At 42.5% G+C, this 19,438-nt stretch overlaps 8 protein-coding genes and 1 long non-coding RNA gene across 9 annotated transcripts; 4 read left to right on the top strand and 5 right to left on the bottom strand.

Moving 5' to 3' along the window:
• The first annotated feature begins 369 nt into the window (after nucleotides 1-369).
• Nucleotides 370-1,982, top strand: LOC145697896 (serine dehydratase-like). The gene is made up of 6 exons (XM_081775104.1): nucleotides 370-382; nucleotides 872-1,002; nucleotides 1,042-1,199; nucleotides 1,242-1,459; nucleotides 1,524-1,743; nucleotides 1,787-1,982. Exons 1-6 carry the CDS (start codon nucleotides 370-372, stop codon nucleotides 1,980-1,982), a joined length of 936 nt encoding a protein of 311 aa, XP_081631230.1.
• Nucleotides 1,983-2,255: 273 nt separating this feature from the next.
• LOC145697117 (arylacetamide deacetylase-like) lies at nucleotides 2,256-3,829 on the top strand. Its single transcript, XM_081774266.1, has 6 exons — nucleotides 2,256-2,428; nucleotides 2,480-2,957; nucleotides 3,002-3,177; nucleotides 3,216-3,440; nucleotides 3,481-3,562; nucleotides 3,605-3,829. Exons 1-6 carry the CDS (start codon nucleotides 2,336-2,338, stop codon nucleotides 3,775-3,777), a joined length of 1,227 nt encoding a protein of 408 aa, XP_081630392.1. The 5' UTR covers nucleotides 2,256-2,335; the 3' UTR covers nucleotides 3,778-3,829.
• Nucleotides 3,830-3,874: 45 nt separating this feature from the next.
• On the bottom strand, nucleotides 3,875-4,764 carry LOC145697122 (fatty acid-binding protein, adipocyte-like). The gene is made up of 5 exons (XM_081774271.1): nucleotides 4,647-4,764; nucleotides 4,515-4,589; nucleotides 4,380-4,466; nucleotides 4,163-4,336; nucleotides 3,875-4,121 (listed from the first exon to the last, which is right to left on the bottom strand). Exons 2-5 carry the CDS (start codon nucleotides 4,581-4,583, stop codon nucleotides 4,026-4,028), a joined length of 426 nt encoding a protein of 141 aa, XP_081630397.1. The 5' UTR covers nucleotides 4,584-4,589; nucleotides 4,647-4,764; the 3' UTR covers nucleotides 3,875-4,025.
• Nucleotides 4,765-4,980: 216 nt separating this feature from the next.
• Nucleotides 4,981-7,108, bottom strand: LOC145697119 (uncharacterized). The gene is made up of 6 exons (XM_081774268.1): nucleotides 7,041-7,108; nucleotides 5,881-6,276; nucleotides 5,711-5,831; nucleotides 5,582-5,672; nucleotides 5,286-5,357; nucleotides 4,981-5,238 (listed from the first exon to the last, which is right to left on the bottom strand). Exons 1-6 carry the CDS (start codon nucleotides 7,091-7,093, stop codon nucleotides 5,126-5,128), a joined length of 846 nt encoding a protein of 281 aa, XP_081630394.1. The 5' UTR covers nucleotides 7,094-7,108; the 3' UTR covers nucleotides 4,981-5,125.
• A 433-nt stretch (nucleotides 7,109-7,541) lies between these two features.
• On the top strand, nucleotides 7,542-8,107 carry LOC145697895 (uncharacterized). Its single transcript, XM_081775103.1, has 2 exons — nucleotides 7,542-7,647; nucleotides 7,692-8,107. Exons 1-2 carry the CDS (start codon nucleotides 7,542-7,544, stop codon nucleotides 7,988-7,990), a joined length of 405 nt encoding a protein of 134 aa, XP_081631229.1. The 3' UTR covers nucleotides 7,991-8,107.
• A 4,017-nt stretch (nucleotides 8,108-12,124) lies between these two features.
• On the bottom strand, nucleotides 12,125-12,661 carry LOC145697894 (acetylgalactosaminyl-O-glycosyl-glycoprotein beta-1,3-N-acetylglucosaminyltransferase-like). Its single transcript, XM_081775102.1, has 2 exons — nucleotides 12,626-12,661; nucleotides 12,125-12,595 (listed from the first exon to the last, which is right to left on the bottom strand). The coding sequence occupies exons 1-2, from the start codon at nucleotides 12,659-12,661 to the stop codon at nucleotides 12,125-12,127; spliced, it is 507 nt and encodes a 168-aa protein (XP_081631228.1).
• A 1,478-nt stretch (nucleotides 12,662-14,139) lies between these two features.
• Nucleotides 14,140-17,104, top strand: LOC145697114 (uncharacterized). The gene is made up of 7 exons (XM_081774264.1): nucleotides 14,140-14,220; nucleotides 14,266-15,999; nucleotides 16,044-16,117; nucleotides 16,229-16,251; nucleotides 16,296-16,440; nucleotides 16,491-16,585; nucleotides 16,630-17,104. The coding sequence occupies exons 1-7, from the start codon at nucleotides 14,175-14,177 to the stop codon at nucleotides 16,739-16,741; spliced, it is 2,229 nt and encodes a 742-aa protein (XP_081630390.1). The 5' UTR covers nucleotides 14,140-14,174; the 3' UTR covers nucleotides 16,742-17,104.
• Nucleotides 17,105-17,201: 97 nt separating this feature from the next.
• On the bottom strand, nucleotides 17,202-18,131 carry LOC145698720 (Golgi-associated plant pathogenesis-related protein 1-like). Its single transcript, XM_081775931.1, has 4 exons — nucleotides 17,814-18,131; nucleotides 17,690-17,772; nucleotides 17,369-17,646; nucleotides 17,202-17,324 (listed from the first exon to the last, which is right to left on the bottom strand). The coding sequence occupies exons 1-4, from the start codon at nucleotides 18,087-18,089 to the stop codon at nucleotides 17,254-17,256; spliced, it is 708 nt and encodes a 235-aa protein (XP_081632057.1). The 5' UTR covers nucleotides 18,090-18,131; the 3' UTR covers nucleotides 17,202-17,253.
• Nucleotides 18,132-18,196: 65 nt separating this feature from the next.
• On the bottom strand, nucleotides 18,197-18,702 carry LOC145698721 (uncharacterized). The gene is made up of 2 exons (XR_014133946.1): nucleotides 18,455-18,702; nucleotides 18,197-18,377 (listed from the first exon to the last, which is right to left on the bottom strand). It is a non-coding gene; the product is annotated as an uncharacterized LOC145698721 (long non-coding RNA).
• Nucleotides 18,703-19,438: the final 736 nt, after the last annotated feature.

The following is a 19,438-nucleotide window of genomic DNA, read 5'->3' as shown; positions in this document are numbered from 1 at the left end:
ATTTTCCGATTTTGCCACTACTGTTTTCGAATTCTGACGGCTTCAGGGGCTCTGTCTGAAACCTGAGTCAGCGCCTAAAAAAGCTTGAATGAAAAGCCGCGTAGCGGCTTTTTGAAAACGAAGCCGCAAAGCGGTTTCGCCAGAATAAAAGATAAGAAATAATGAAAATTTTGGCCAAGCCGCTCTGGGGCTTTATTTTCAAAAAAGCCGCTACGCGGCTTCTGATTCAAGCTTTTTCAGGCCCTTTTCGAAATTTCAGAAAAACCATTAAATATGCGATCAAATCGGAAAGAAACCCTCCGGTTTATCCATTTTTTGAGCCTTGTGACTTATAGAAGATTGAATTTCCCCTTGAAAACGGGATTAAAAATGGGAGGCAGCGGTAGGTCACAACGGCAATGAAACCAAATAAGCGTGACCATCCACTTCCGCCGCGTCAAAATAAGAAGCTCACGGTGAGTGATCGGCCCAGGACGATCGGAAGTCCACGAGTTCTTCACGCTCGACGTCTTTGACAAATTATTGTTGTCCCTGGCACAGCTGGTCGCAGTAAAATTCAAGTTTCTCTAGAATGAAAATGCTTTTTTACAAAAATTTTTTCATAAAATCAGTTTTAAAAATGGGCAAATTTTCATACGAATATGAAAATGATCAATCAAGTCATCTTCATATCGTTTCTCCTCTAGCCTGGGCTCGACAACCTGTGTTAAAACCTGACTCGAGGTCCTGAAAAAGCTGTGAATAAAGATATCGCGCGGCTTTTTTGCTCAAAGAAGCCGCAGAATTGGTAGAATAGATCGAGAGGTCTTTAAAAGACCTTACTTAGGTCCCTGACTCAGGCTTCTACACAGGTTTTTGCGCCCTTGCTTAGCTGAATCCCCGAAGCTATCAGATCTGGCGAAACATGAAGTGTTGCTGAAACTGGACAATCTTCAACCAGCTGGTTCTTTCAAAATAAGAGGTATTGGAAGACTAGTTCAAAAGGCAAAACTTGATGGAAAGGTAATTTCTTCTTTTTGGGCAAAAATCGAACTATCGTAGAAAACCGCAGTGGCTTCGAGCGCTGGAAACGCAGGAATGGCCGCTGCTTATGCTTGTGCAAAGAGTGGTCTTCCCTGTTCTGTTTTCCTGCCGAAATCGACGCCGGACTTCGCAGCGGCGAATATTTCCGAACACGGGGCCGAGGTCATTTATCACGGGTACATTTTAAAATTGAAATCAACGAGGAAAACAGGTTTTAGCGAAATCTGGGACGAAGCGAATGAAGAAGCGATGAAAAAGCTGGTCGATGACTCGGTTTTGTACATTCATCCGTTCAACCACCCGGTTATTTGGGAAGGGCACGCTTCTTTGGTTGATGAACTTGTGACTCAGCTAAAGGGGAAGAAGCCAGGGCTGGTTATTTGCGCCGTTGGCGGAGGAGGACTGTTGATGGGCGTGCTAATTGGTTTGAAGAAGAATAATTGACAAGGGATTTGAAAGTCTGTTACTTTCGATAGGAAAATAGAGTCTTTGAAATCCTCAAAAATGGCAAGACGTGCCCGTGCTTGCCATGGAAACGAACGGAACTGATAGCCTGAACCAATCGATGAAAACTGGAGTTCTCGCCACTTTGCCGGCCATCGACTCGATCGCCAAATCTCTGGGCACCAAGTCGGTCGCTGCTGAAGTGTTTGAAGCCGCAAAATCGTATCCTGGAGGAGTCATTTCCAAAGTCTGCCACGATACTGAAGCTATTCAGAGGTGAAACAGTCATTATTCTTCAAAAAAATCTGATTTTTTTCAGCGTCAAAAACTTCCTGGCGCATCACAAATTCTTCGTCGAACCTTCTTGTGGAGCCGCTCTTGCCGCGACTTATTTCGCTGACAAATATCTGAGCGATATTCAAATCGGAGAAGGGCCGATTGTCAACGTCGTTTGCGGTGGAAGCTCTGTTTCCTACGAGATGATTTCGTATTGGGAGGAAAATGCGAAGTCCTAAATTTTTGAGAAGTTTTTTTTTGTTCTATCTTTTCAATCAATAAATTATATTTTGCTTGTAAAACAATTGTCGAAATTGCCAAATTTTATCGAAAAAAGAATCAACAAGCGGAAATGTCATTTCCACCCTAAAATCATGGCCACGTCAGTCCCTAGTACTCCGTCCAACATGCTCAGTCTCGTCATGCTTTTAACATTTCTTGCTCAAACAACTCCTCATCAATTCGATTTCTCTGTTCCCAGATTTTCATAATTCAAAAAATTCATCAAAAAATGAAGCTTTTTTGTTCTCTTCTCGCAGCAAGCTCAAGCTTAGAAATCGCAAAAGGGTTGAAAAAAGATGTCGCTGAGACCATGGATTTTTTCCAGACAGTTCAATTGCGGGCGGATCATTTGTTCAGAGATATGATTCAAATGCACAGAGACAACGTCGAAGATACTGACAAGGTGAGATTTTCGAATATATTTTCAATCGGACCTCTTCTATCCTTTTTCTAGCGAAATCCTGGTCACATGGAAGCTCAATTCCGGAAAGACCTGACCGCCAAGCTCGCGGCTCTCATCGGTATCAACAACTCCATCCGTACCGAAACCAAGACGGACACCAATCGTCTTCACACTCCCTATTCCATTTTCGATTCCAACCCCGAGAGCAGCGAGAAACGACCCGTGATCGTCTACGCCCACGGTGGCGGCTACGTCGCTAGTTCCGTCGATCTCTATTCCAACTTTTTGACTCATTTGGCGACGGAGACGAATGCCATCGTCGTTGCACCGCATTATCGACTTGCACCGAGGCGAATGTGGCCCGGCCAGTTTGATGATGTGAAGGATGTCATCACCTGGATCAGCGATCATCCAGAAGACCTCAACGCGGATTTCACGAAAATGATCATCGCCGGCGATGGATTAGGAGCTGCGATTGGTGTTTCCGCGGCGATGCAAGTTGCTAAGAATGGGATCAAGAAAGGAGACGGTAGGGGTCCTTGGGAAAATCAAATCAATAATCTCCTTCTTCAGAATACGTCACGATTCCAATCCACGGCGCTGCTCTTCTCCAGCCTCAGCTGCAAATGCTGAACTTCGACACTCCCAGCTACCGAAAGTACAACAAACTCACTCTCCGAAAAGAAGACATGGCCTACTCTATGACTCATCTTTTCGCTGGAGAGCGCGATCTTACCCTCCAAGACACGGTAGACTATCCAGTAATGCCTCTTCTAACCTGTTTTAGCTCGAATATGGACACCTAATCGACGCAGGAATGAAAAATGGCCCAGAAGTCGGCTTCGTCGACCCTGTCAAGTGGCTTTCGAAGGAGACCCTGGGCGATTATGTGCCTGAAAACTTGATTTACGAAGAAACTGAGCACATGTGGGAGAGAAAGTTGAAAAACAGAATCACCAACGGTTCCGTCTCGCCGCTGGGGCAATACGATAGAATGCTTCAGAGCATCAAGGTTTGTCGAAAATGATTCGGAAGATAATTTTCTGCTCTAGAATTGGTACATGAACGCGAACGAAAAAGACGTCCTCCACGACGATGCTGAGATGATGAGCAGAAGACTTGCGAAAATCGACGGTTTTTGCGATTGAAATGATTTTCGATAAAAAGTTCTTTCAGGGATGAACGTGAAATTCGAAGAAACGAAAAATGCAATGCACAATAATTTCTGTTGGTCCCAGGCTTTCACTGGAAACGAGCTCGTCCAGCTTGGAGATGAACAAGTCAACGATTTCATCAATGGAATCAAGGCGCTTTTGAAAAAACCTTCGGCGGCGCATGATGAGCTCTAGAATCTTAATTTTCGTCTGTTCTTTAGGAATCATTTTAGTTTACAAACGCATATTCAATTTCTTTGTGCAATAAATATTTTGACGATTTATAGCAAATTATTGTTTGTTTTTATTGTTTTTCGAGAAGCGGGAAGAATTTGTGAAGCATTTGCTTTAGTAAACATTGAAATGTCACGCGATTTTAAAATTTTGAGAATGTCACTTTTTCGGCCTTGAGAAAAGATCTTCTTATCGTCGACAGTGAAAAGTTATTGTTTGACAAGAACTCGAGTGCCGGTAACGCCTCCTACGGTCTGGATGACGTGCAGTTTTCCATCTCGGAGGGAGAAGACTCGACGCGAATCCTAGAAAGGTAATTGAGGGAGGAAGTAGGGAGGGGTTTTACCTCGAGTTTGTCGCCGCATTTGACTCCCTTGCCATTGATGACCATATCGTCGCCTTCGTAAGTGATGGTCGTGGCAATTGTCTCGTCGCTAAAACCTTTTTGGTCGGAGCTGCCGGTGTAGGGGAGGGTCGATTCCATGTTCTTCAGCTTCGTTTTTGTTGAGAAATGAATGCTCTAAAAGAGAGTGAGCGACTATGAGGAGAAAGAAGGGTCTAACATCGGCATTGCAGGTGATTTCGATGTAGACATCCATCATGTTTGCAATTTTTCGTGTCGCCCAGCCGAATCCGAGCTTCGTGTTCAGCTAGAAATGTCAAAAAAATAAGATATGTTATTGATAAAAAAACTGCACCTCTTCGATGTTATCGGTCGATTCCTGCTTCCATTTTCCCACGAATTTTTCAGCAACAGCTTTACCCATATTTATCTTTGAAAAAAAAAAGAGTAAGTTTTTTGCGAAAAAAAATTTTCTTCTGGTACTTACGTTCTTATTTTTCTCTCGAGACGAGTGGGCGCGTTTTTCTCCGCTTCCAAGATTTTTAAGCCGCAAAGTTATGTATATTTGCGTTGGAGGCAACACCCAACAGTTAAATACCAGTTCGATTTCACCTTGTGACGCGGAAAAAATTTGACTCCCTCGCGATTTGAAAATATCCGCAGAATCGAGTCAACGAACATCCAATCGATGACATTTTGAGTCACGAAGGGTATCGACAGTATTTCTCAAGGGACCATGATGGTGTGAAGTCAACAGTATTAAAAAAACATGTTTTGTAGAGTTTTTTTCTATGACTCATAAAGTTAAAAGGCTGCGTCGATTTTTGATTGATTTTATTAGGTTCATCAAATGAAGGTGATAAAAAGATCTTTGAAAAGTAAAAAATTTGCCAGGACAGAAAAAGCTGCATGCTGTTTGTTCGAATTTCAGAATTGCAATTTTGGTATCTTGGTCTGCCAGATATTTTAAGCGGAGGAGATGGAGAGGTTCTTGGCTGGGATCCACTTCTTGTTGAGAAGTTCGTGCCAGTTTCGGCCCTTTCGGCGGATGTCGCCGTCGATGTCGATTGGGTTCGAAACTAAAATTAGGGATGAGGAGCTACTGTGGTTAGCGACTGTTACTTACCCTTTGAGACGACGAAAGCCCAGCACTTCTTGGAGTCGATGGCTGGTCCGAGTTTCCACTGCTTCTTGCCATCTGAAAAATAACGTTATCTGATTGGTCAGAAAACTACAGCGCCACCTACAGTGGTGTGAGTAGTTTCCGCACCCCTAAAGAGCGGGCAAAAGGTGCGGAAACGCAGCACTCACTTTTGCTACTTCTGGAAGAAAATAGTAGAAAAAGTGCGGGCTAGGGGTACGGGAACGCAGCACTCACAAAGGGTGCGGAAACTCCTCACACGACTGAAGTGGATGCCTTACCCTGGCTGTGGAAAAGAAGAACATCGGTCTCGGAAGAAGTGTTGTCTTCTCGGACGTAGATTGGTCGGCCGAATTGATCGAATTTTTCGAGCTGGAAATGAGTCATCTTTTTTCTAAGAGAAATTTTACCTGGTAGGCTCCAGTGAGGTTTTCAGATTTCCACTCAGACTTGAGTTTGCCAGTGACTCGGATTCGCTTGGGGAACTGGCTTTCAGAGTAGCTTGCTTCCAGCTCGGTATCAGTCACATCGCTAGAGAGTGGAGTGATGAGGAAGGGAAAGACAAGGATAATGGACTCACGGTGCTTTTGGTGGAGCAGCGGCGATCGAGAGATTGGCTCGGCTAACGGGAGAAGCCTGTTTCGGAGAAGCCTGTTTTGGAGTAGCTTCAGATTCGGAGGATGACGAGGAAGATGATGATGATTTCTCGACTCGTTTGACGACTGGAGAAGGTGTTCGCTGTCGGAAAACAACTGGAGATGGGGATCGTCGTCGAACAACCGGAGGAGAGGGAGTTCGCTTTCGGACAACGACTGGCGATGGAGTTCGCTTTCGGAAGACGACTGGAGAGGGAGATCGTCTTCGGCCAACTTCGATGGGGGAGCCGCGGCCATCGGGGCAGACGCAATCGCCCTTGACTCGGACGTCCACGAGCTTGGTCACCGTGACGACTGACACTCGCGCATCGAGGACGATGCTTAAAAGCTAATTGACAAGGGGGCCTTGATAGGTGTGATTTTGGCTCTTGAAATCAAGGAAGAGTATCAAAACGCTGATTCAATAAAAAAACGATCGATAACTCTTTTTGATGTTATTAAAAACAAAAGGCCGGCTTATGAAAAAATTCCGCGCTCTGTCTATTTTCTTCTTAAGATTATCATTGAAGCATTTTTACCGCCTAGGTCATTAGTTTTAACGGATAAGTTGACTTCAATATAAATTTTACGGCCGTCCGTCAGCCCGAATAGCCTGAGAGCGATGGGCGAAACAAAAACACTATAAATATTTGGCCAGTTTAATGATGCTTAGGCTACATAAATTAAGGATTCGTTTGGAGTTTTGGTCGCGTAAATTTGGATTTAATATCGAGCAATAAAGAATTGAGCTTTCGATGCAGGGTTTTCAAGGGCTTTATACTCGAAACTTTGAACGAAACTGTCAGTTTTTCGCTCTAGAATCAACGAAATTCGCATTTTTAGACTGAAATTCGGGAAAATCGACCAAAAAATGCCATAAAAAATGCTTGCTTATGCAAATAATGACTTAAACACCCTAATTTTGTACATTTTTGACTCAAAAAGCGTCATTTTTGGTGTAATTTTCGGCAAAACTCGCTCAGAACTGACAATTTTGATCGCACATGAAGTCATTTTCTGAGCCATAATTGGCCACAAATGATCGAAATTTGAGTTTTCTTGATGAACATAAGGTTTTCTTCAATATTATTAATTAAAAACTTACTCGGAGGCCATATTTATCTCCGGCGCTTCAAAGCAGATTTCGTCCTTGGCCATTTTCGCGGATTACTTGATTCTCGAGTAAAAAGAAGTCTCAACTCCAAGAGCCAAAGAATAAGGTTGTGGCGCGCTGACAGGTACCGCTTGCTGAAATCGTAAAATCAAGTAAAAATCTTACGACTACGGATTCACTGACGAAGGAGCCCAAGAGCCGCTTTGTGGGCTCTACTCAGAGCCAAATTCCTTTATACCAGTGCCAGATTAGTCTTTCATCTCATAAAAATGAGGAAAAATGTGGGAAAAAAGACTAAGATTAGATGAGATTTTTAGTTCTACGAATATCGACCTACAAGGGCTAGGCTCAGCGACCTGTGTAGAAAACCTGAGTCAGACTCTGATCCATCTCAGATCAGAGATCTTTGAAAGCGGAAGTTGAATCACACCGGAAGGACTTTTTTTGAATTCGCAAAAACTTTAGATGAGTTAGTAAAATAAGATAGATAAAATGACAAAAATCGCTGACTTGACGAACGCTTACGTTGAAATTTTCAACAAGCACGCTGACAAGGACAGAACATTGTCAAAAGAGGGGCTCAGAAAAATAATCAAAGGTAAAATTTCGAGATTTTAATTTATGTTTAATTCATTTTCTTAGAAGCAAGTGAGCCTTTCGATTCGGAAGGACTTTTAAGCGCGCTTATGGATGAGCTCGAAGAAGGTCTCGAAGGAAAAATCTCCTTTGAAGAGTTCATCGAGTGCATGGGCGCCATCATCATGGTCTTCGCACTTATTAGAGAAAGACCTGGGGATTTGACTGATATTCCTCGTTTTCCTCCTGGACGCGATGCCGAGATCACCCACTATTCCCAAGAAGAGACCAAAGAGAAGATGAAAGAAGAAGCAATGCGAAAAGTCAGAAAATACATTGCCCGCATCTTTGGAAGAAGAAAATGAATAAAAAAGGTCGACTCATCACTGAAGTCTCCTTCTTGGTCAATTATCGAACTTACCCTGATCAAAACTCTCTTTACCGCAGCACTCAAATCAGCTGTTCGCAATTTCTCATCTCTGTTTTCTCTGCTCAATAAATCATTATAACCGGAAATCTTTCAAGCATTTTCAAGTGCTCTTGATCGGCTAAAAATACCTAAAATTTATTAGGATACTCTTTCTTTATTCAAGCAAAAATTGAATCTTGAGCATGGTTCTCGGACTGTGCTGCTTTGAAACAAAACTTTCGAGCTTTCGTCACGAAACTGCAATTTTCTTATAATTATCCGAGCGCGAGATGTGGGTCTCCGGGAGGAAATGAAATACTTTTTGCATCTTTGATTTAATTGTAATTACACGCGCAATTTTCTGCACAACGATAAATTACATGAGCACGGATCAATTAAACGCAGTTTCGACGCTGAGATTTTCGCGATCAGATCGAGAGATGATTCACGTCTATTTTTTGCTGTTTTTTGAGCGTGTCGAAGGAAATTGCAATTTATTCAATGTCGACTGTCAAGAAACAGGAGCTCTTGTAACACTGGTAAGGACAGTTCCCGGAGAGATTTAGGACCCCCCCCTTTTTTTGAGGACTCTGCCTGTCATGAATCCTCTGGAAGTTCGATAGATGCGGATCTACAGAACTTGTTCTTGATCAGTGACGGCCATGGATATACTGTTTCAAACGACTGTGCGCTCTCTCCATCGCAACTTTTGCAATACTCAACCTGTTTTGACGATTTTTCTTTTGATGGCTCAGGTTGATATTTTTTTATAAGATTATTTTCTTAGACCTCATAACTAGCGAATTATACGGCGCTTGTCGTAGAATCCATTTCCGTCGATGGATTAAATTTGATAACTCGCCGGATTGAAGATGTTTTCTGCAAACCCACTATCGCCCTCTGGGGTCGGCAAAAAACGATGAAAATGGGATGAGTGCTCGAAAAAATGCTCTGAAAACCTTGGAAAATCTGAGTCAGGGTCTGATTGATCGTAGCGGCTTTTCTAAAAGATCTTTCAGACCCTGACTCAGGTTTTCTACACAGGTTGGCGAGCGTAGCCCTCATCATTATCCCAGTTTTTGCTGGTTTGCCGACCCCAGATCGCCATGAAAACTGACAAGTCAGCATTGATACTTCGAGATAAAAAGGCTTCTGGAAAAATCCCCATTGCTGCGCCAGATATGACGTTAAATATCGAAGGTAAAAATCATCATATAGTCTACAGACAAAACGGACACTTCCGGAACGGACAATTCGGAGATTTGGGGGAAATTGGTAAAATTTTGTAATCGCACAATTTCGGAAATTTTAATTAAAAAATTCAACTGAGAGGTCTATTTTCTATGTTGGACCACTTTTTTGCGAAAAAACGAAGAATTTTCAGAAAAGTAATCAGAGAAAAGCCAAAAAAGCCATCGGCACCACTTTACCCCACGAGTCCAATCGGAGGGCGTAACCCCACAAGTCAAAATCGACATTTTTTGTCGTAATGGCCTTCCCGATGAGATAACTTATTGAAAATTAGTACTTATACTAATTAAAACGCGCTCTTTCACATGGTGGTCTTTGTCTTTCTCTAGCATGAGTAGGACATGATTTATTTGGTCTAAACCAATTTCACAAGCACCGTCTATTTTTAGCGACGCGCTAATTTTCAAATCTTCATGACAATATTTGAATGGAAACAGACTTAATCAATTAATAAGGCCGGGATTTTAGCAGGATAACTGCAGGATGTATAAATGCTTCAAGAAGAGCTTCCAAAAGCTTTGAATCGAGCGCGCGCGCAATCAGAAGCTTTGCATCGAGCGTGCGCGCAATCAAAAGCTTTGCATCGAGCGCGCGCGCAATCAGAAGCTTTGCATCGAGTGCGCGCGCAATCAGAAGTTTTGCATCGAGCGCGCGCGCAATCAGAAGCTTTGCATCGAGTGCGCGCGCAATCAGAAGTTTTGCATCGAGCGCGCGCGCAATCAGAAGCTTTGCATCGAGTGCGCGCGCAATCAGAAGTTTTGCATCGAGCGCGCGCGAAATCAGAAGTTTTGCATCGAGCGCGCGCAATCAGAAGTTTTGCATCGAGCGCGCGCGCAATCAGAAGCTTTGCATCGAGCGCGCGCGAAATCAGAAGTTTTGCATCGAGCGCGCGCGCAATCAGAAGTTTTGCATCGAGCGTGCGCGCAATCAGAAGCTTTGCATCGAGCGCGCGCGCAATCAGAAGCTTTGCATCGAGCGCGCGCGAAATCAGAAGTTTTGCATCGAGCGTGCACTCAATCAAAAGCTTTGCATCGAGCGTGCGCGCAATCAGAAGCTTTGCATCGAGCGCGCGCGCAATCAGAAGCTTTGCATCGAGCGCGCGCTCAACCAGAAGCTTTGCATCGAGCGTGCACTCAATCAGAAGCTTTGCATCGAGCGCGCGCGCAATCAGAAGCTTTGCATCGAGCGTGCACTCAATCAAAAGCTTTGCATCGAGCGCGCGCGCAATCAGAAGCTTTGCATCGAGCGCGCGCGCAATCAGAAGCTTTGCATCGAGCGCGCGCGCAATCAGAAGCTTTGCATCGAGCGCGCGCGCAATCAGAAGCTTTGCATCGAGCGCGCGCGCAATCAGAAGCTTTGCATCGAGCGCGCGCGCAATCAGAAGCTTTGCATCGAGCGCGCGCGAAATCAGAAGTTTTGCATCGAGCGTGCACTCAATCAAAAGCTTTGCATCGAGCGTGCGCGCAATCAGAAGCTTTGCATCGAGCGCGCGCGCAATCAGAAGCTTTGCATCGAGCGCGCGCGAAATCAGAAGCTTTGCATCGAGCGTGCACTCAATCAGAAGCTTTCTATTGACGGCAACTCTTGAGGTAAATAAGCTTAATTTTTGTCAAATAAAACATTTTATATATCGAATTCAAAATAAAAATTTCAGCGTTGCTCTGCAATCAATGCCCACAACGTCTTCGAATTACGGGCATGCCTTTGGAAGACTTGGGCCTTATAAAAATCAACCGACCACTGTTAGTTTTGGTTTATCTGGCGACACGAGGAAAGTGGAAACACTAACGAACAATGGATGGAGTATGATCGGAGATCCACCAGTTCGGCAAAATGAATTATTTTTTATCATCGAAATTATTTTAAGCGATATTTATGGTCATGTCTTGGTCGGGCTTCAGAGCGGAAATTTACTTATGCTTGGTGGCTTTGGTAATGGAAATAGAATCTGAAAAAACAATATTTACGAAATTTGTTTTTTTAAATCTTTTCAATGGAATTGAATTCTTGAAGGGAAAATGGAAGCATTTATTTTCTCAGGCGACCAAGGATTCAGATTTCGGCAAGTTTATTTGCTGAACAACGCTAGAATTGATTCGAAAAAGAGCCTGTTTTACTTGATTTTAATTCGACTAGCACTCACATAAAGAGCACAAGCAGATTCGACGGATAAAATTTTTATTTCTGCTCCGCCGAGGTCAAAAATAGAAAAAACACGTTTGATGCATAAATACTGCTTTTCGAAATAAGCATTGTTTTTATTGAAGCAAAAGAATCAAATTTTCAATATGATTCTCGGACTGTGCTGCTTTGAAACAAAATTATGGCAAATTTGAAGATGTCTTCCTCCCCAGCCAGGAAGTTTCGTCAAATTTCTGCACCAGTATCGCATCAGTTCTTTTCCAGCGAAAAAATTCTGAACAAAAACTCATCATTTTTCTTTAAAAACAAACTTTACCAAAGCTTGAAATTTCTGCGATCTGGTTTTCGTTGATTTCGGTCCCGAAAAATCTATCGCTCGATCGAGTCCAGTGAACTCATCAAAGATCCGGGGCAAAATTTCATCGTTGATGCATTTGTTCGCGTCGAGATGATGCATCATTGTGAAAGTGGCGAGGCGTTGTTCTTTGTTTAACTTGTGGAAGACTGGCAGTCCGGCTGCAAAGAGGAAGAAAATGGGTTGGAAAATGAAACGATACCTAGATAGCAAGAAAGAATAAGCGATGAATTTGTCTTTGTTTCGATGAAAAATCCTTGGTAAAACAGCGGCTCAAAGTGGAAATTCTCGCTTTTCAAGAGCTTTCATTCCATTGTTCTTAAACCCAGAATCTTTATCTTTTCAATGCCCCTTCCTAAGATTCGCCTTGACAAAAGTCTCTCTGACCCAAACATCATCAATCGGAAACGTTGGATTTTCCAGCGCTTCTTTTGCAAATTTCCTCATCCCCTTATTCGTCATCACAAAAAGCGCGCCAGAGAAATAATCCGGGTAGCGATGACTTTCATCCACGATTGATTCGGAAATCGAAGCCGGGACGAAGTACTTGTCGAAAGGGCTTTCTTTAGGCGCTGCGTGGAGAATGATGTTTCCGAGAATTTCGATCGTGTCCTTGTATTTTCTCGCGGTTTCGCCGAATTTGTGATAGGTTCCGTTCATTGGCGGTTCTGGGTAACGGAGGACGTAGAGTTCGAGAGTTCGAATGAGGACGAGAGGGTTGAGGAAAATGTCATCGTCTGCTTTGATGATGATTTTCGCTGCTGGGCAGTTTTCGGTGAAGAAATTGACTAGTTGCTGGTCTCTTTTGAAGGGCTCAATATTGAAAAAAAAAAATTAGCGTACCAAAGAACCGTTAGAATTTAGTTGAGAGCCTGTCATTATAAGTCAAGCTGTACAAGTGTTCCTGAAAAGATCCCTGCAAAATGTCACTGAATTCATCTTATTCTTTCTGGACTTGAGCTTCTATTGCTTCATCCTCTGATTTTCCCAAAAGAAAGATCCGTTTTAAAATGATCTTCTGAGAAGTATGTCTGCTGATGTTTGGCCAATATTTTGGATCGCCCCAGGTTTTGCGGATCAAATCCCTTCTTCTTCGCGATGTTGGAAGACTTTCGATCCCGACCAGGAAAATGATTGATTCGGGCGTAACGCATTCGCATTTTTCAGGAGAATGGATGCTCTCGATTTTCTCATGGATCTTCCTTGGTTCGAGAAAGTTCAAATGCTCGAGTGGTTCTTCAAATCGTTCAGAATCAAGGTCAAAGTATTGAATCGTGTCTGGATAATTTTTGACTATTTCTCGCCATATTTCTTCGTTTGCGCTTCTCGACTGTTTTTCTTGCTTTTTTGATTGGCGAAATTTTATCAAAAAGAAAAGAAAAAACGAATTTATCAAAAAGAAAAGAAGCTTTTTTCGCATTTTTCACCGGTAAAAATTCGGAATAAAAATTCATTTCAAAATAAACAAACCATGGATCATTCCTGGGCGAGATGGCCTTTTCCCATTTTTATAGCTAGCTAAAGATAGGTTTTTTTTTCAGGTAAGCGTTCAGTAATAATTTGAGTGGAATTGAGTTAATTGAGACGAAGTTCGTTTAAATGTGGCGACGTTTGAGAAAAAATGTCAGGACGTTTCGTTCATCCCTTTTTTTTCTAAATTTCATTTTCGATGTCGTGGACAAGCTCGTTGATTACGCACCAACGGCCGGGCGAATATCTAAAGCTCTAGTCATCACAAAGGTTAATCAGACAAATTTATCTTAAAAAAGATATAAGCTGATGTTTTGTCAATCAATCATTTGCCAATTATTATTCAAAGTCATAGATGGATACAGGCATATGTTAAAATCATGCGTAAAAACCTGAGTCAGGTATTCAAAAAATCAAAAAAAAAGAAATACACTTGCGGCTCTATTTTTAATTTTTCGAAAGAAAAAATAATCTCTTTTTGAAAATCAGCCTAACTCAGGTTTTCAATACAGGTCACGTGGCCAGAGCCCATAAAAAAAAACAATATGCAGACTCTTTTGAAAAAATGATGTTTTAGCTCGTTGCATTGGAGAAATAAAATCTTGACCAGATCGAAAAATCGTCTTGAAAAAAATCTTGAAAATAAATGAAAAGGTCAAATTGTTGGAAACACCAAAATACCGAAAAATGCATGCATTCGCATCCTCGCATCTCCGAAAGGTCAAGATATTGCGCGCTATAAAAAGAAGATCGCCGCTCGATTGGGGCATATTCAAACCGAATAGGAAAGGGATCGACAAGAATTTTCAAAAGACAAAGAGATTCAAGAAGATAAATTTATCAATTCTCGCTTTTTTAAAGCAATAATTCTTGTCGATCCCTTAAAAGCGGCAACTAAGCGACGATTTATCCGATAAGGATAATGACGAAATTGATAATTCTCATACTCGGCCTTTCTTCCGCCCAAAGTAAGTCCCCCTTTTCCCCTTTCCAACACTCATCCTTTTTTTCAGGATCTCCAAGAAGAAATAATCGCAACAGAAATCGAGGTCCTCCCACAGCCAAGCCAACGACCCGCGCTTTCAACCTCGACGAATCAAACTACATCGGCAATGTTGGCGACGAAATGGACCTGTCTTTTGGAATGGACGGCTTCGCTGGATACGAGTATGAAGGACTCGACATGTTTTTCGGCGCTTCTTACGGCGGCTTCGAATCGATTTACGGAGACAACCTCGGCGACTTGAAAAATGGCGTTGTTCCGACTTTGACTGCGACGACTCAGCCGGTAACACGGCCAATGGTTCCAACAACTCTGCCTTTCGCCAAGGTAGAAAAGCCACTACCTGAATTCCAGCCAAAAGAGCCAGCGAAAAAACAGCCAAAGAAAAAGAAGTTCCAAAAGAAAAAGAACCAGCGGGCAACAACAGAAGAACCGACAACTGTTGAAGTGACGACTACAACGACCACTACGACCACCACTACAAGTACTACAACCACGACAAAAACAACTACTACAAGTACAACTTCTACTACAACTACTACTACAACTACTACTACTACGACTTCTACGACAACTTCAACAACGACTACAACCACAACGACGACAACGACGACAACGACGACAACGACGACAACTTCAACAACTTCAACTACTACAACAACGACTTCAACAACAACTACTACAACATCAACTACAACTTCTACTACCACAAGTTCTTCCACAACCACCACATCAACCACCACCACTACCACCACTACTTCAACAACATCTACTACTACCACCAAAACAACAACTTCAACTACTTCTACAACTTCAACAACTACCCAAACCACCACAACAACCAGCACCACCACTGAACCCGAAAAGCCCCTCGCCACCTTTTCCAACTGGTCCGATTTCTCCGCCTGTTCAAAATCCTGCGGCGAAGGCGGCATCAAAACTCGCTCGAGAACTTGCTCTTCTGGAATTCCTTCTGATTGCGAAGGCCCTGAAACTGAGTCTGAGCCGTGCTTTCTCAAAGCTTGTCCAGTCTATCTCGGCTGGGCGAATTGGTCGACTTGCTCTCTTTCCTGCGGAGGCGGGTCTCATTCGAGAAGAAGATATTGCTCGACAGGTGATTTGATGGACTGCCAAGAGTTCGGAACATCAATCGAAACCGAGACCTGCAATGACTCCCCCTGCCCAGTTTTCGAGCAATGGACAAACTGGACCACTTGCTCTCGCTCTTGCGGAGGCGGAAATCAACGACGAAACCGAGCTTGTTCTTCAGGCCGAATCACTGACTGCAAAGGAAGCTCCGTCGAATTCCAAGAATGCGAAAAACAAGCGTGTCCAGAATGGAAGCTCTGGCAGCAATGGTCCGAGTGCTCGAAATCATGTGGAAATGGCGTTCGAAATCGTGTCCGAGCCTGTTCCACGGGAAGACTTGTTGACTGCTTCGGCGATTCCGTCCAGCAACAGCCTTGCCGAGCGTCGATTTGTCCTACTAGTGAGCCGCCAAAGACGCTTATTGCTCGACAACGGGAGCCGTCTAGATTTGCCAACAGCCAGAATTCCGATACACTAGAAATCAAGGTTGAAGAAATCACAGCTTCGGAAGATCTTGAAAAGAACCACGAAAACGGATTCGGCCTCTTCCAACAAAATGGCCGAAGAAAGCAAATTGCTCGAGGAAGCCGATTTGATTCAAAATACGATTATGAAAGCTACTACGATGGCGAATATGGAAACTACTACTACGAAGGTAATGGGGATTTTCGAAGGGTAGATGGTTAGAGAGGTTTCTAGAGACATATGGACAGGCTGCTTTTGATCCAACGGTTTTGATGCCGTTCAAGAATAAAGTGGAAGACTCAAAGATTGGTTATCAAATAGTTTATTCTAGAGTAGGGTCGATAATTCGGATAATAATGCAATAAAATGAAGAAAATAATGGTTTTAAATATGGATTTTTTGATAAGCTATGAAAGATTTACGAAAGAACTGGTCGAATAAGGTAAGATCTCATCCTAATTTCATCTTCTTAACCTCTTCATGAAGCTGCTGGAGATGCGATGACTCAAGCTCTTGGGAAGATTGCTGGACAAACGGAGAGTTCGAGCAGTGTGTTGACTTTCAGGACTCCTGCCAACTTACAGTCAGGCGAAGAGGCATTGATTTTTGGATCAACACTGGCTGCAAACAAGTATCTTTCAATTATTAAATAATTGAATGCAGTAGTAACGATTCATTAAGGCATCAGCTTGCGAAGTGAACAAATCGCAGAACTTCGTGTCCGAAACACCAATCAACTCCCAATGCGACCCATCTGAAGAGCACTCCGTCTGCAGGTACGTCCTCCCCCTCGATTTCTCTTTCCTTATCCCTTTCTCAGGCAATGCTGCTACGACCACGGCTGCAACCACGAATGGGCCCCACTTTCGCTCGAGCAATGGGCCGAAGATCTCTCCCCAAACGCGACTTATCCGCAAAATGGGAGCTACTAAAAGACTAAAATTCTAAATTATCAAATTTTTAAAATTGCCGCTTTGTAAATTTTTGTAAAATCGACGCTACTAAAAAGAACACTGACTGACGTTTCACTGAGTGCGCTAATTCGGCCAATCAAAAACGTCTATTCAAAGAAAAGAAAAATCACGAAAAATGCCAAAATGCGGAGGCTTTCTTGAAAAACGAACAACTCGACAGCAAGTGCACGCTGCCGAAGATAAATTGAAAAAGCACCTCTTGAGAAGTATGGAATGGATTGAATACGGAGAAACAAGAAGATTTTACTTTTCTACTGACTTCAGTTTTCGATCGCTTCTGTTCGAGCATTTTGCATTTGATTTTGTAAATAATAAAATGAATTTTCAAAAAAGTCTTTTTACCTATTGATTCAGATGACAAGTAAAACTCATTTGCCGAGGAGAAAATAAAATGTTTATAAACGATGATTTATTTTCTGGATAATTTTACATTATTAATTTAGTTTTCTGTTTCACTCAAGAACAATATTTCATTTCAATTCTCCGACTTGATCCTTTGCTCTGGACATAACATTGCCATGCGGCCAGTATCGGCAAATCACTGAAAAAGCTCAATGCTGAAGAAAAAACAATGAGAATTCAAACCGGTTGTCCATTTTCCTTTCGGCGGCGGTCCAACTTTGAATCCTTCCCTTTGCTTGGCAATTCCGACGCCGAGTTTGACCGAGTCTTTCCAGACGAGTTGAGTGAAATGGCCGATTTTGCCACCGTTTTTCGACTTTGCATTTTTAAAGTCGTAATTGTTGATTTCGCCGTACCAGCATTGCACGGCCCTTCGAGCTGCTTCTTCATAATATTCTTGTCGCAAGGGATAATGTTTATGTTGCCACTTGGTGCTTCCGGCCATATTTTCTCCCCCGTTCCTTAATTTTTTTTTTTAATATCAGATTATCTGCAGTTCCTTACCAGTCTGGATCGTGACCAGAAACTTCTCGTGCCATTTTTCTATCAGCGTAATCTTGCGCTGAAATGCACATGCTTCTACTCAGCTAAATGAGACTGGAAGACAAAGCAAAAATATGTGTTTTACCTTCATCATCGGAGTATCCTTATGAAGAGCTCTTTTTTCATTGTGCGCTCTAAGACATGCATCTCTTCCTTTTCGAAGTGCCTTTGTTCGGAAAAAGACTGGCTCGCCGTACTTGTTTTTAGCCGTTTGAGCTGGTGTTTCCTCGTAATCCTTGCTCTTGCTCTTGCTCTTGCTTTTGCTTTTGCTCTTAGATTTACTCTTGCTTTTGGATTTGCCTTTGTTCTTTGTCTCTTTTTTCTTCCTCTTCTCCTTCTCTGCTTTTTTCTTCTTCCTCATCTCTTCGTACTTTTTTCTATTTTCCTCTCCCCATCCGTGTCTGAAGGGCTCGGCTCGGCAACCTGCGTAGAAAACCTGAGTCAAGGTCTGAAAAAGAAATAAAGGATATTTCAGAATCTGACTCAGGTTTTTAACACAGGCTGCGGAGCCAAGCTATAGGGACAGTAGCCATCCTCTTCCTGCTCTTCTTCATCATCATCAGATGATGATTCATCACTATCGGGCAAGTCGCCATCCGCCTCGTCCTCACAGTCAGAAAGGTCGAAATCAGAGTCATCTTCGCCAAAACTTAAGGAAAAATTTGAGTTCTTAAAATATCGGCGCCCGGCGCGGTCAGGGCCCTTAAATTTCCGACCCTTTCTTACACGAAACCATCAGGCAAGTCAGCCGGCGCAATGTCGAGCACAATCTTTGCCTCAGGAATCCAGATTTCTTTCGCTTCGTCCATATTATTTTTTGAATTCAAGAGAGGCTATTTCACAGCGAAAATAAGGGCAAAAATTCCGATAAAAATATGAAAAAGAGTTCAAATAAAAATAAAAAATCACGATTTGAGATTTCGACTCTAAAATTAATGCCGTCAAGAATAAAAGTAAAGAAATTGTCTTTTCGAAAAAAATGAATTGCCGTAAAATCGCCTCTCTTGAGAACTGGACCCAGATAGGCTCGTTTATAAAGACCTGAAGCCGGAAACAAACTCTCGAAAGAAGTTCATTTCCTGTCTATTTTTTCAATTACTTCCAACAAATCCCGAATTAATTTCATTAATTTACTAAAAAAGACAGAAAAGATGAAAATCACGAGCTCGGAGCTTCTAGCTGCTTCGATGATAATTACCTTTTTGTTGGTGAATTAGAATGTCCAATTTTTGGAAGCATATATTGCAAATCAAATAAAAAATGTCCTTTTTGATTTGAGCACATGATACTAGTAAAAAAAGTTGACGATGTTGCGTAATAATCGTCATCGTTTGCCCTTCCGTTACCCTGAAGTCTGACCTTCTTCTTTACAATCTCCGAGAAATAGCAACCAGAAACACACAATCTTAAAACTCGTTCACAAGATCATAAAGAAAAATGTCGTATTGGGAGAGATATTCCTGCGCAGAGACGTACCCAGCTTCGACTACAGTGCCAGCAACTACGACTCCAGCAACTTGTTTTTCGACCACTTCAATTTTTTCATCAACTTCGTCGACTACAAGTACAACTTTTTCGACCTCATCTTTTTCCTCAACTTCAACTTGGGACTGGACAACAACAACATCTACGGAAACCCCTTGCCTAGAAGAAAACCCTCCTCCTTCTTCAGGAATTAAACCAATCAATCTTCCTCAGAATTATTCTTAC

The sequence above is a fragment of the Oikopleura dioica genome, chromosome 2 (assembly GCF_907165135.1).
Source record: "Oikopleura dioica chromosome 2, OKI2018_I68_1.0, whole genome shotgun sequence".
Taxonomy (NCBI): Eukaryota; Metazoa; Chordata; class Appendicularia; order Copelata; family Oikopleuridae; genus Oikopleura; species Oikopleura dioica.
Note: the sequence above shows the minus strand (reverse complement) of the source record. Positions and strands in the feature narration are given on the sequence as shown.